The sequence below is a fragment of the Balaenoptera acutorostrata genome, chromosome 19, assembly GCF_949987535.1.
Source record: "Balaenoptera acutorostrata chromosome 19, mBalAcu1.1, whole genome shotgun sequence".
In the NCBI taxonomy this organism is placed as follows: domain Eukaryota; kingdom Metazoa; phylum Chordata; class Mammalia; order Artiodactyla; family Balaenopteridae; genus Balaenoptera; species Balaenoptera acutorostrata.
Genome location: NC_080082.1, coordinates 62,636,332 through 62,651,574, shown reverse-complemented (window position 1 = coordinate 62,651,574; position 15,243 = coordinate 62,636,332). Strand labels below are relative to the sequence as shown.

Here is a 15,243-nt window from a genome sequence, read left to right as displayed (position 1 = left end):
TTGTGGCTCACGGGCTTAGTTGCTCCGTGGCATGTGGGATCTTCCCAGACCAGGACTCGAACCCGTGTCCCCTGCATTGGCAGGCAGATTCTTAACCACTGCACCACCAGGGAAGCCCAGATTTCTTTTATTTTTAAAATTATTATTATTATTATTATTTTAACGGGAGAAAAGCATACAAATTTTATTAAATTTTTACATGTGCATGGGAGCTTTCAGAAGAGAATGCAGCCCTGAAGAAGTAACCAGAGCCAGAAGCTTTTATACCTTTTAGATGAAGAAAGGATAAATTTGTGAAGTACTGACAGTGCAATGGGCTAGTGATAGTCCTATTAGGACCTGGGAATCCTTATCTTCATTTAATGAGGTTTGTTTGCAGATTCCTCTGGTGCTATCTGTGGACTGGTAAGAGTCTATCTCCATTAAAAGAAGAATTTATTTCCTGCCTTTGGACAGAGAAGGGAGATCTTTCTGCATGTTTACCGCTTCTTAATTGCCTTCAGCTCAAAATAATTTTTATGTCAAAGAGGCATATTTTAGGCTGACATACCTGGTTTCCGTCAATTATGATACAGGCATTGCTTGCAGTAAGGAAGGCCATGAGATCTTTCAGTAAGTGTTCTCTTTTTGTATATCATGCTGTTTTATACTGTTTATGTATTAGTTTAATTTAGGTCTATTTGCTGTGAGTCAGTAATACTCATATTTACTTTCTAAGGTGCCTACGAATTTTGTGCTAAGATCTCATCCCATCTTATTAACACCTCTACTATGAAAGAGCTCAGTTTCTATCCTGGGGGTTTACCTGCCTCCCATAAGTTGTTTTTGTTGTTGTTGTTTTTCTAACAGGTTTTATTGATCTTCTGATGGGACCAAGTGAAACACATACATAAACCAGTATTCTCAATTGTTCATGCATTTTTGTGTAGGGATGGTATTTTCCTAGATTATTCTAATCTTTTCTTTATTTTTTATTCTAGTTGATTTACATATTAATTTCAGGTGTACAACATAGTGATATAATATTTTTATAGATTATACTCCATTTAAAGTTATTAAAATATTGGCTATATTCCCTGTGCTGTACAATATATCTTTATATCTTATTTGTTTTAAACATGGTAGTTTGTACCTCTTAATCCACAACCCTTATCTTGCCCCTCCCCCAGTACTCCTCCCACTGATAACTGCTAGTTTGTTCTTTCTATATGTGTCTGTTTCCGTTTTGTTATATTTATTCATTTGTTTTCTTATTTAGATTCCACATGTAAGTGATAGCATACAGTGTTTGTCTTTCTCTGTTTGACTTATTTCACTAAGCATAATACCCTCCAGGTCTATCCATGTTGTTGCAAGTAGCTAAAATTTCATCTTTTTTATGGCTGAGTAATATTCCATTGAATATATAAACCACATCTTGTTTATCCATTTATCTGTGGATAGACACATAGAGTTGCTTCCATATCTTGGCTGTTGTAAATCATGCTGCTATGAATATTGGGGTGCATGTATCTTTTTGAATTGGTGTTTTTATTTTCTTTAGATATATACCCAGGAGTGGAATTGCTGGATCATAGGGTAGTTCTATTTTTAGTTTTTTGGGGAACCTCCATACTGTTTTCCATAATCGCTACATACACCAGTTTACATTCACATCAGCAGTGTACTAGAGTTCCCTGTTCTCCATTCCTCGGCAACATTTGCTATTTGTGGTCTTTTTGACCATAGCCATTCTGACAGGTGTAAGGTGATATCTCATTGTAGTTTTGATTTGCATTTCCCTGATGATTGGCAATGTTGAGCATCTTTTCATGTGCCTTTTGGCCATCTGTAGGTCTTCTTTGGAAAAATGTCTATTCAGGTCTTCTGCCCATTTTTTAATTGAGTTCTTGTTGTTGTTGTTTTTGATATTGAGTTGTATGAGCTGTTAATATATTTTGGATATTAACCCCTTTTCAGACATATCATTTGCAAATATTTTGTCCCATTCAGTAGGTTGTCTTTTCATTCTGTTGATGGTTTCCTTTGCTATGCAAAGCTTTTAAGTTTAATTAGGTCCCATTTCTTTATTTTTGTTTTTCTTTCCTTTGCTGGAAGAGACAGACCCCTAAAAAATATTGCTACGACTTATGTCAAAGAGTATTCTATGTTTTCTTTTTTTTTTTTTTTTTTTCATTCATTCCACAAATTTATTGAGTACCTACTATATACTGTGAACTATTAGGTCATAATAATCCAGTGTAAACAAGACCCAGCTTTCCTTCAAGTAGCTTACAGTTGTGGAGAACACAGATATATAAACAGCCAAATACATTACATTGCAGCAAGTATTTTAAGACAGATAAGTACATGGTATAGTTCACAGACTGGTACCCAACCTAGAATTAGGTCAAGGAATTATTTTTTTCAGTTTTATAATTTTATTTGACCATCAGCTGTAAGTTCTCATCCAGATTTTTGAAAGCAGTGACAGGTACATAGGTATACAGCGTATAGAGCTTGTTTCGTGGACCTTCATCCTCAGTACATTTTCTGGACAACCACACCTGGATGGATACAGTATGGGGCATTCCTTATTCCTTTGGCCCAGACAGCTTTGTTGAGCCTGGTGTCAATGCACTCAGCTGGAGTTCCCATTTTTTTCATGGCAAATTTCCAGATCTCTTTGAGTGCCCGAGGGGCATACTTCTTGAACTCTACTCCATGGATGTTCATGTAAATGTTGATGGTGTATTCTCTGGTCACTACCTCATTGATTTCAGAACAGTCCTTCTTCTTGCCACCTTTTTTTTGTGGGACCCAGGTTGGAAAGCAGGGGATCCTTTATGTTTCAATTCACATGTATATATCTCCTATGTGAAACCTTTTCTGATTTCTTTTTAATTTTCAACAAAACAGCTTTTCACTTATAAACACATCTAGCAGTACATAGTTGTTAATGTACTTTTTGTTTTTTCCCTAAGTACATTAATTAATTCTTTTATATTGTGAAATATAGCATACCTAGAGAAAGGTGCACAAACTACATGTGTACAGTTAAGCAAATAATTGAACCCTCATGAAACCACAGCCAGCCCAAGAAACAGAACATTTCCAGCATCCTACTAATCCTTTGTATACTTCTCCCTGGTCACAACCCATCTCTCCCTTACTTGGATAATCACTCCCTTGACTTTTTTTTTTTTTCCACACACACACACTGTATTTTATTTTTACAAGAGATAAATAGACTGACACCAAGCATTGTACATGGATGACCACAACAAAAGCAACAATGATTGCAATTACGAAACATGAAACACACTCATACTATGTCATAATATTGACATTCAGTCCAGTAATCCTCCACTGTAACAGCTCCTTTACTTTGCAGTGAAAATTGATTTGTATATTCTTTGCCTCTGAGTCCTTGTGGGATTTTTTATTTTTTTTAATTCAGACAGCAAGTCACAAAAATTATACTCATCCTCATCAGTTCACTCAGTCCCATGTAATTAATTTTTTTTTTCATCTTGATCTTTTGTTAGCACTTTTATGAGTTCATCAGTTTTTCATTAGAGTTCTGAAAATGCTTATTCATTCAGTTCAGCAGTACAGTCAGTTACCAGAAACCTGTACTTGTCAGAGATTTTTCCATGAATTTCTTGAAGATGAAACCCTTTTATAGGAACATATTTGCAAAATCATCAGAGTACACCCAGAACTGTCTGTAAATGGCAAAAGACTTAAAAATGACCATGGTTAAAGATTTGATATTCTATGTTTTCTTCCAGGAGTTTTATGATTTCTGGTCTTACATTTAGGTCTTTAATCCATTTGGAGTTTATTTTTGTATATGGTATGATCAAATGTTCTAATTTCATTCTTTTACATATATAGATGTCCAGTTTTCCTAATACCACTTATTGAAGAGATTGTTTTTTCCCTATTGTATATTGTTGCCTCCTGTGTCATAGGTTAATTGACCATATATGCATGGGATTATTTCTGGGCTCTCTATTCTATTCCATTTACCTATGTGTCTGTTTTTGTGCCAGTATCATACTGTTTTTTGTTTTTTGTTTTTTTGTTTTTTTTTTGGCTGCGTTGGGTCTTCATTGCCGTGCACGGGCTTTCTCTAGTTGTGGCGAGCGGGGGCTACTCTTCATCGCCGTGTGTGCGCTTCTCATTGTGGTGGCTTCTCTTGTTGCAGAGCATGGGCTCTAGGCACGCGGGCTTCAGTAGTTGTGGCATGTGGGCTCAGTAGTTGTGGCTTGTGGGCTCTAGAGCGCAGGCTCAGTAGTTTTGGTGCATGGGCTTAGTTGCTCTGTGGCATGTGGGATCTTCCTGGAGCAGGCTCGAACCCATGTCCCCTGCATTGGCAGGCGGATTCTTAACCACTGTGCCACCAGGGAAGTCCCTACCATACTGTTTTGATTAGTGCAGCTTTGTAGTATAGTCTGAAATCAGGTAGTGTGATACCTCCAGCTTTGTTCGATTTTCTCAGAATTGCTTTGGCTATTCAGGGTCTTTCGTGGTTCCACATAAATTTTAGTATTATTTGTTCTAGTTCTGTGAAAAATGTAATGGATATTTTGATAGAAATTGCCTTAAATTTGTAGATTGCTTTAGGTTGTATGGCTATTTTAACAATATTCTTCCAATCCACGAATACTGCATATCTTTCCATTTCTTTGTATCATTTTCAATTTCCTTCACTAGTGTTTTATAGTTTTTAGAATATAGGTCTTTCACTTTCTTGGTTAAGTTTATTCCTAGATATTTTATTCTTTTTGTTGTGATTTTAAATGGGATTTTTTTTTACTTTAGCTTTCTGATAGTTCATTATTAGTGTATAGAAAAGCAATAGATTTCTGTATATTAATCTTGTATCCTGCAACTTGCTGAATCCATTTATTAGTTCTAATAGTTGTGGGTGGAGACTTTAGGGTTTTCTATATAAAGTATCATGTCATCTGCAAATAGTGACATTTGAACCATCCTCATGACCCCGGAAGAAATTCAACTGGGTTATGATGTATGATCCTTTTAATATATTGTTGGATTCCAGTTTGCTAATATTTTGTTGAGGATTTTTGCATCTATATTCATTACAGATACTGACCTATATTTTCTGTGGCTTAGCATGTGATCTGTTCTGGAGAATGTTTCATATATACTTGAAAATAATGTATATTCTGCTGTTTTTGGATGTAATGTCCTGTTATATATCTACTAAGTCCAACTGGTATATTGTGTCATTTAAGGCCATTGTTGCCTTATTGATTTTCTTTTCTTTTCTTTTTTTTTAAAATTTAAATGATACATTTATTGAGCTGTGCCTTTTCTACCACACTGGATTAAATAAACTTGTCAAGAAGTATGGTTTTTTTTCACCTTCTGGGACATTTAATAATTTGCTGTTCTTTCTTCTGTGTACCTCTGTTAGTACATATGGCCAACTGGTCACCTGTAACAGGTAGGTCTCATGTTATTAGATACACAGGTAAGGAAAGTTACATTCATTATGTCCTTGGTTCAAAGTGACAGGGGCTCCCTAGCACGTAAATCTTTGCAGAATCAAGTGTCTACTATTTTATATATACATATTAAAAAAGAAGCAAAGGCACTAGACTACTTGGATTAAACATTCTGTCCAGAGGGATAATACCAGGCTTTGCTTTTCCTCATATGTAGTAAGTTTCAGGTCCTTGACAGAAACAATGTCTGCTTACATTCTCTGTTCAAGAATTTTTTACCACACTGAATTGGAAGATGTAAGTAGTGTCTCTCACTGGGGCACAGGGCAGAATAATTGCCTAACTAATATAATAAAGATAATGACTCCCTCTGATCAAATATTGGGCAGGATTGCTTGCAACTCATTTTAAGAGATTGGGGTATCTTGAACTAAGGAATCCTCAGCTGTGATCCAAACCTCTCCCCTGCACAGCATCCACCTGGATCTCTTTACGTCACCCTGTGGAATTTGGGGTGGACAAGGTGAACATAGATAATCATGAAACTCTAACTGCCTGTTATGTCATGAAAGATAAAGTATTTTGTTTCATATTAAGGCATTTAACTTTTATTTATTTTTGCCCAAACCCATGAAATTATCAGGCTAACATGTTGTCTTTGCAAATATGGTAAAATCAAAGACACCTCAAATTTCTTTCCAGATTCTCCAAATTTCTTTTATTTGGTGATAATGGGATACCCAGAGAGACATGACTTTCTTTTTTCTCTTTTCCATTTTCTCCAAGATTTTTAAAAAATGCAAATTAGAGGGGATAATGTTTCTTCTCTTTTCTCTTTCTCTTCACTCTAATAAACCCTAATTATCACCTGAAGCAATAGGTAATATTTCCCCTTTAAATGAACCAGTGGAAGACTCCCCTTCTAATAGCCACCAGGGCACTTCCTGTTTGCTCACACCTTGTTCAGTTCAACGTGAAGAATATTTATGGAGCACCTTGTTATGAGGCACTGACACACAGACTGTGGGGAATAGAAGACACAATTATGCCCTCTGGGGTTTATGGTGGAGGTGGGGAGCTAGAGACGTGACTTCCTTAAACAGAGTAAATAAGGCCTCTTCATAGAGCTGGTTGAGGTCTAGGAGAATAGTCCCAGTAAAAAGTAGCAAATTCTCTAGTCCAAGTAGTGTGTGAGTCGGGAATATGTGCCTTCCATTGTTCTATATGTTAATACAGCTGATTATAAAAGGTAAGGATGAAACAAGCAGCCTAAATGTGCTTAATTTTTGTTTGTTGTCCTACTGGTGGAAAGAGTAAAGATCAATGAGTTACCAACGTTGATGTAGAGTTTTGGGTGATTCAAAAATATTGCAAGTTTATTGGCTGAGCTGCAATTAGCCAATAGAGTGCTTGAAACTAAACAGAAATGCGTCTTGCTGGTATTTGTGTGTAGTTACTGTCTTCTTGGTGTACTCTGATACCTCGCTATACGTATATACCGACTTCAGGTGTATTCATCAAAAAGCCACATCTATTCATTGGAATTATGAGGAAGGGAAAAACTGAAATATTTTAGCTTGTTTTATACAGTTATACATGTTACCATCCTATTTTATGCTATGTCGTGAATGGAGGGGATACTAGGAACAGGGGAGTCTGGAAGCAACAAGGATGGTGGGGTTAAGCATGGTTGCACTCATGGGCGGATAGAGTGAAGCCTCTTATCCTGGTCACTCTCTAGATGGTGGTAGCTACAAAGAGAAATAGGCAACAGAGATCTCAGGGTGAAGAGCCCAAGGAAAATGAAATCTCCCAGTTCCCTTAGGCAGCCCTTCATGGTAACCTCCCGTAACTAGCCCTTTGAATCCTTTTACACACTTGGTGATTGTAATATTGCTAGAGCATCTGACATTTTCAGATGTTAAAATCCCTGGTGACCACTTAGAAAAGAAAAAGAAAACCCAAAATATATTCAGCTTATTGTTTTCAGAAAGGGTTCACACCAGGGGAGGAAGCTACCATAACAAAGCAGACAGAACTTTTTAGATGAATTCAACATCCTGTTAGTTTTTGCTGCTTCAGAATTTATAGCAGGAATTGATGTATCCCATGATGTTATTTCCCTGATTTATGTGTTTTAGAGGGAGTATCCTCATTACGGAGAAGTGCAGGTAGAGGAGTGTTAGTGAGACCAACTCCCTCACTGTCTGCCAGCAGTGGGCGTGATAGAATAGGATGTAGCCTGAGTACCTCCATCCTTTTACATCCCACGTTTTCACCCTATAGGTGATCTCTTTGTTGGCAATTCAGATGGCTTGATCTCAACATCTCTATCAAAAAGTGTTATCGTATGTCTGCCAGTAAGAGTAGCTCCTGAAACTTAACAAAATTGGGAGTCCTGCTTACCAATCAAGGTTTATTGGGACTATTTAAGCAAACTTACAATGTTCAAAGCTTCTCAGAGAATCAGGCTGGCAGACCTTGTGCTTCTAGAAGTTCCAGCCCCAAATCCTCACACTACTCAGAGGTCTCAGGTGTGTTGTGTGGTATCTCTAGGTCAGTGCTACTGAAAATGGGTCTTGGGGGAGCAACGTCAGCACCAACAGGAAACTTGTTAAAGATGTCATTTCATGGGCACCACCTCAAACTTGCAGATTCACAACTTCTTAGAATGGAGTCCTGATCCCAAAGAGATTTGTATTCATTTTCAAAGTTCAGAAAAAAATGTTTAGCTAAGTGGTTCCCATCTGGTTTCCCATTAGGATCAGATGACCAGTATTAAGAAATAACATCACCTGTGCCCTCCCCACAGAGTTCATCTATTAGTCCTGTGAGATCATCAGTGTTATTTTAATTAAGTGCTCCAGGTGATTCTATGGTGAGGCCAGGGTTAAGTACGTGGGCTTCTGGGTATATTTGTGAGAGTTCAGAGCAAGGTTTAGTCCAAGGAGAGGCAGTAAGTTTTGCTCTGTGTCGGCTTTCAAGGGGCTAGTCGGTGAAGCCCACATACCCCATGTTAGCAGAATTTTGGGACATTTATATGAAGAGAGAAGAAGTGTAGACAACAAAGAAAAACTCATAGATTGGTCTCCATATAGGAGCTGATTGTTCCTGAATCTCTCCTGAGACAAAGGACAGGAGAGACTGACCTTTTCAGCATTTCAAGGTCCTTCTGCCTGTGGGTGTGTTGGGAGCAGGAGAAGGAGCTGTGCTGACACCGTTGAAGGCATATTCTCAAGATGCTGATGTGATTCCTCAACATAATATTGATGAGAAAAGGACCCAGTGCAGGAGGAAGGAGAGGAGGATTGGCAGCTTCTCAGGTAAGTGTCCTGTCCTGGGTCAGAGGCTGGGTTTGCTTTTCCTCCTGAAATGTCATGGATCGAGAACCTGCACACCTTTAATTATCTACTTTTGGTGTTCTTGCCTAGCGAGGTTGTTTTCAACTACTTATTTTTAAACATTTATTCTTATGATAGTCAATATCATGTCTTTAGACTCCTTCTCCCTTATGTCCCAGAGACTTTTCTCTATTGTTTGCATCCAAGCTCCCTGTAGAGCATGAAGAAGTCTCAATAAGATTTAATGAATTTCAAGTATTGAAAATATTTCCTTTGTAAGAGATCAACATGGGAAGGCATTAGTACCCAAGGTTCCCACTGGGATGGGGTTGGGTGTTGGTATCTTAGTGAATTTGGGGAAAGTGGAGTGGTTACCTTACATCTGCATGCAACGTGAGCTCTTTAGAACAGGATTAAGAAAATGCACGTATAAACAGGATGATCTTAGTGGTCCAGAATTCCTTAGAAAGTTCTGAAAAAAATTATAGACTATTCTCTACATTGGTAACAAAGACTTATTATTTAAATGCACTATTATGGATACAAAACAAGGGAGGTATATATGGATTGAAATTTGCATAAAACTGACATTTTTTTCAAGATAGATTCAGATTTCCTTATTTTTGCCCAAAATACCCAAGCACTGACAATGTGTCCTCCTGAGTGTTTCAGTCACCTGATACCAATTATCCCATTATACCTGATGTTCACTGATTCAGGTGTTTTCTGCCAGATTGCTGTACTATGAAGTTCCTATTTTTTCCCTTTTTTCTTTAATAAAGTTCTTGGAAAGATATAGTGAGGGATGTCCCAGTTAATATGGCAACTCCATTTCTTCTTAGTTTCTCTTTGCTTCTAGTTTGCTTTGAAATATGAACACTCAACTGTGTTTAGTAGAGATATTGAGTTTTGTAAGCAGAGGTTTTCATCAGTCAAGCCTAGGTTTTGATAGTTTCCATTATGCTCCTTGCTCACGTTACAGACATACTCTTCTTTATCATTTCTTTGTGTTCTCCAAAAAGTTTCCAAGGATAGTATTACTAATATATGTTCAACTGTGTCAATATTCATAAATATAGCCCAGCACAAATTATAAAGATCTGTAAAGAAATAAAAGATTCAGAACCAATAGCTCTAATTTATTTTATATCATTGTAAACGTTTGCATCATGGTGTATTTTAGAAATACAAAGGATATCATCCACAAATAGATTTATAAGATTTACTCAGTAAAAAATAATACTAATTTCATTGCTATGAATATTTTCTTCTATATAACTTTTAATATGTACAAAGTCACCATTTTTATGTATATCTGTGTACATCGTGTTAACATTATCTGATCCATTTTTTCTTATTTCTATTATTCTTCCTAATTACAGACACTGATATAAACATTCATTAGGATTGTCTCTGTGTATTTGTCTGTGTTTTTTGTAGATAAATTCTAGTTCAGGTAAACTGGAGTAAAACCCAGGCTCTATCATTTACTGAATGGTTGACAAATATGCTCAAAAAAAGAGGAACAGTAATGTCATGTTTCTTAAATTATTTATGTGGTGCATTCAATGCTATGTAAAAAAAAAAAAAAAACAAGCTAGAAAGTATACAGTAAATATTCAAAAAGGATTGTTGTTGGTGTGCTTACTATTCTATTAGACCTGTAAAATCCATAAAACACTTTCAGTTCAAGATTAACTATAAATTCTTACCTTGCTGTTCTACCTTTATGTTATCAAAATATGTGGTACATGGACCAGAGACACTGACACCACTAGTGAAAAATGAACTTGTTAAAAATGTGGAACTCAGGCCCCACCCCAGAATTCCTGGATCAGATTCCGCATTTTAACAGTATCTCCAGTTTGCTTGTTTACACATTAAAATTGGAAAGTTTTACTTCTGACTCATCATGTATATTTACTGAGAAATATACACAATTTATCCTGTATAATAAAAGTACAACACTCAAAAATGCATATGCCTGTGTTGATGCCATCATTTTATAATTTCTCTTCTATATAATTATAGTCTCTATAGTCGTTTTGTGGATCGTATGTCATCCTCTTTTCTTGGAGTTAGAAATACAGTAGGGAATATTACTGTGTAAAAATTATTTTATCAGATAATTCAAGACACTCTCCTAAATCAAACCACTCCTTTTAATACTCTCTTGGGCCAAATTATGAACTCTTCCTGTTGTGACTCAACAAATGTACTTTTTATTTTAGGGCCTGTTGACATTCAGAGATGTGACCATAGAATTTTCTCAGGATGAGTGAGAATGCCTGAACTCCCTCCAGGGGAATTGTACAGGGATGTGATGTTAGAGAACTATAGGAACCTGGTCTCCTTGGGTGAGGATAGCTTCCTTCCAGAATTCTTTATTCACCCACAGGGTTTTGGTTCCTTCATTTATAGAATGTCTCCTGGAATCTTCTGCTTCCTACAGTAGAGTTTCAGATCCCTGCTTTCAAGGAAAAAATGGGAGTTTGTGGGTATAGACAGAAAGGTTTCATGATGATTCATCGTGATTCTAACCTTCCTCTTTCTTGAGGTAATCTGCATCCTTCGCTCTAGATTAATGGTAATTCTATAAATGTTCAGTGGTATAAAATAGTGCTGCCTGGGACTTCCCTGGCAGTTCAGTGGTTAAGACTCTGCACTTCCACTGCAGGGGGCACGGGTTCAATCCCTGCTCGGGGAACTAAGATCCCACATGCAGCGCAGTGCGGCAAATAAATAGATAAATATTGCTGTCTGCATCTTAAAAACAGAATTTCATCCCTTATTTTTGATTTATTTGTACTTGGACAGAATCTCAGAATATGAGTTTTAACTGTTGCTTGGTATACTAAAGGTGGTTTCAAAGAACAGTATTTGGGGAATCAATTTCTAGAATATTTTAAAATTTTACAATGCCTTCTCTTCTCACCTGGGCACAATACTGGATTGGAATATGGAGGATCTCTAGCAAAACTTATGTCTTTTTCTTTTAATTGAAGTACAGTTGATTTACAATGTTGTGTTTGTTTCAGGTGTACACCAAAGTGATTCAATTATACATACATATATATTTTTTTCAGATTGTTTTCCCTTGTAGGTTATTACAAATATAGAGTATAGTTCCCAGAGCTATGCAGTAGGTCCTTATTGGTTATCTATTTTATCTTTTTTAAAAAAAATTTATTTGATTTATTTTATTTTTTTGGTTGCGTTGGGTCTTCGTTGCTGCACGTGGACTTTTCTCTAGTTGTGGCGAGCAGGGGCTACTCTTCATTGCAGTGCATGGGCTTCTCTTTGTGGTGGCTTCTCTTGTTGCAGAGCATGGGCTCTAGGCACGCAGGCTTCAGTAGTTGTGGCACACGGGCTCAGTAGTTGTGGCTCACGGGCTGCAGAGCACAGGCTCAGTAGTTGTGGTGCACGGGCTTAGTTGCTCTGCGGCATGTGGGATCTTCCCGGACCAGGGCTCGAACCCGAGTCCCCTGCATTGGCAGAGCGGATTCTTAACCACTGCGCCACTGGGGAAGCACCACTATCTATTTTATATATAAGTAGTGTGTATATGTTAAGCCCAAATTCCTAATTATGTTTATTTTTCTAATGAAAAGGCCCCCCTTTTGGAGTATAAGAAGAATCCCTGGGCTAGGTGTGACTGAATGAAGTAGATGACGCAGGTGAGAGGTCCAAAGATCACAGAGGAAGCCAGACTTACTAATATGGTCTGGAAAGATCTGCTTCACTAGAATTTTTTTAATTAATTAATTAATTAATTAATTAATGGCTGTGTTGGGTCTTCATTTCTGTGTGAGGGCTTTCTCTAGTTGCGGCAAGCAGGGGCCACTCTTCATCGCGGTGCGCGGGCCTCTCACTGTCGCGGCCTCTCTTGTTGCGGAGCACAGGCTCCAGACGCACAGGCTCAGCAATTGTGGCTCACGGGCCCAGCTGCCCCGTGGCATGTGGGATCTTCCCAGACCAGGGCTCGAACCCGTGTCCTCTGCATTGGCAGGCAGCTTCTCAACCACTGTGCCACCAGGCAAGCCCTAGAATTATTTTTGAGAGGCCTAGGCTTATTTCTTTTTTTTCTTTTTCTTTTCTTCTTTTTTTTTAGAGATTTCAATTATTCAATGTTTCCAGTTTTTCAATGGAGGGATACAGGAGTAAAAGCCAGGGCCTCTTCCCACAGAGTTTACAATCTGGGGAGAGAACAAGAGAGATACCACATAAAAGAGACAAATAATTCTAGGAGATAAATGTCCATCAATGCGTTTTTCAAAATACAAGTTCTTTCACAAACGTGTAACTAAATACTGACTCCATGGTGCTTCAGTTATATCTGAAAGGGCTTTGAGAAAATAAGAAATCCTGTTACTGGGTAAAACTAGTGGTCCATCTCGCCTTTCCAGTGGCACCAAAGGAGGTTGTAGGGAGAGCAGAGGTTAACTGCCAAGACAGCTTTTAATGTGTAAATTTATCCAAAGTTTGAAAATATCATGGAGAATCTTAGGAATCTCAGTAGTCAGTGAATGGGCTATCTGTATGTCCATTACATCTACAGACTCCACACACACCCACTCAGATGATTCTCAGAATGCGGGTATATGGGAAGTTAATTCTCATGTCTGGCTTCGTCGTTCTTCACCTTTCCCTCTCATTTCTTCAATCACCTGTGTCACAGGACACATATAAGTAGTTGGGAAGTGTTAAACTCTGAAAGTAAAGCAAAATCAGAGTTAAAGGCAAATGTTTAATGAATCATGTTCAAACACAAGCTAGTCAGTGAAGAACTTTAGGTTCAAAGGGCCAGATATTCTGCATTACCAAGAAATCTCAATCAGCTTCTCATTCTGGTTGAGTATTTTCACATTGCATTTTGCGGCCACAAAATTAGTTGTACATTTTTGCGCATTGATCTACCACTAAAAGATTCAGATAAGGAGACTGAAAGAAAACATTTTGTATCTGTGTATTTAAAAAAAATCTGTTGATGAACAATGAGTCAGGCATCAGTTTCCTATGGGGGGAATGTTCTCATGGAGTACTGTAAGGCCAAGTCAGTCCACTTCATTTATTTATTTTTTTTAATTTATTTAATTTGTTTATTTTTGGCTGTGTTGGGTCTTAATTGCTGTGCGCAGGCTTTCTCTGGTTGCGGCGAGCAGAGGCTACTCTTCATTGTGGTGCTTGGGCTTCTCATTGCGGTGGCTTCTCTTGTTGAGGAGCACGGGATCGTGGCATGTTGGCTTCAGTAGTTGTGGCATGCGGGCTCAGTAGTCGTGGTGCACAGGCTTAGTTTGTACGTGGCATGTGGGATCTTCCCAGACCAGGGATTGAACCCGCGTCCCCTGCATTGGCAGGCGGATTCTTAACCACTGCGCCACCAGGGAGGTCCCAGTCCACTTCATTTCTTGTTCTTTAACAGATTCTGTGGTGCCACCATTGTCCTGTTCAGGTTCAGGAAGCTCATTCAGTGGTATTGCAACATCCTCATAAGGCAGCTTGTCTTCTCGCCTAGCATCGTCAATCAAATCCAAGATCCTTCCATCTCTCTGTACCTCACTGTCTGTTCTCCTGCAGCTTTGATCTTGCCAGATATTGCCCATCACAGGGTATTCCCAGAGAGGTGGTGCGTACGTTCCCCGGGGCAGGGCAGTTTTATCCATCTCTGTTTTGGAGCTCTGTAAACGTGTAGTTACAGTAGCAAAGCTGGAACGCCTTTTCCCGCCCCTAGGTTTATTTCTGTTGCTGTAAAAGGGGGACATGTCCTGCCCCATCCTTGTGCTCTTAAATCCTCCATGTATTCTTCAGCTCCAGTGATTTTTCCCTCACATTCACAATGAAAGCCAAAATCTTCCTCCTGGCCTGTGAGGACCTGCATGATCTGGCTCTTCCCAATTTTCTTTTAATGTTTTAATGTTTAATTTTCTTTTAATGTTCATTCTTTGAACGAACATTAGACATTTTAAGTGTATTTGCCCCAATTCATTAATTTAATATACCTATTAACTTATAGAATTCTTAAATATATTAATGCCATAGGGGCACTTGTAACATTGCCCACCATATTTTAAAGTCTCAATTGTTATCATATCATAGTTATTAAGAAATTAAATAAGTTTCTCTTATTTAGTATGAAGCTTATGGGTACTGTATCCTATTTTTTCCCTTTCTGATTAGTTCCATGTCAAAATCATATATGATTTTACATTCAAAAGATTTAATATAACAAGCTCAAATAAAAACATGTTTGGAAAGAAGTGAGTTAGATAATTAGTAGGTATCCATATTTATGAAAATGTTTGGTTCACTTCAAGCAAAAAGTAGTCAGATTTTTCATTTACTTTTCTCAATGTGTGAGAATCGTGATATAATTTAATCACAACAGTTTATTTTTTGTATCAGTGATTCTTTGCATATTTTACAACTTTCGTGTTCTTTTATTT

General features: G+C 37.8%; 1 protein-coding gene across 1 annotated transcript; it reads right to left on the bottom strand.

Moving 5' to 3' along the window:
- Nucleotides 1–13,806: 13,806 nt before the first annotated feature.
- LOC130705689 (anaphase-promoting complex subunit 13-like) lies at nt 13,807–14,463 on the bottom strand. The gene is made up of 2 exons (XM_057533741.1): nt 14,193–14,463; nt 13,807–13,856 (listed from the first exon to the last, which is right to left on the bottom strand). The coding sequence occupies exons 1-2, from the start codon at nt 14,461–14,463 to the stop codon at nt 13,807–13,809; spliced, it is 321 nt and encodes a 106-aa protein (XP_057389724.1).
- Between the last annotated feature and the right edge of the window lie 780 nt (nt 14,464–15,243).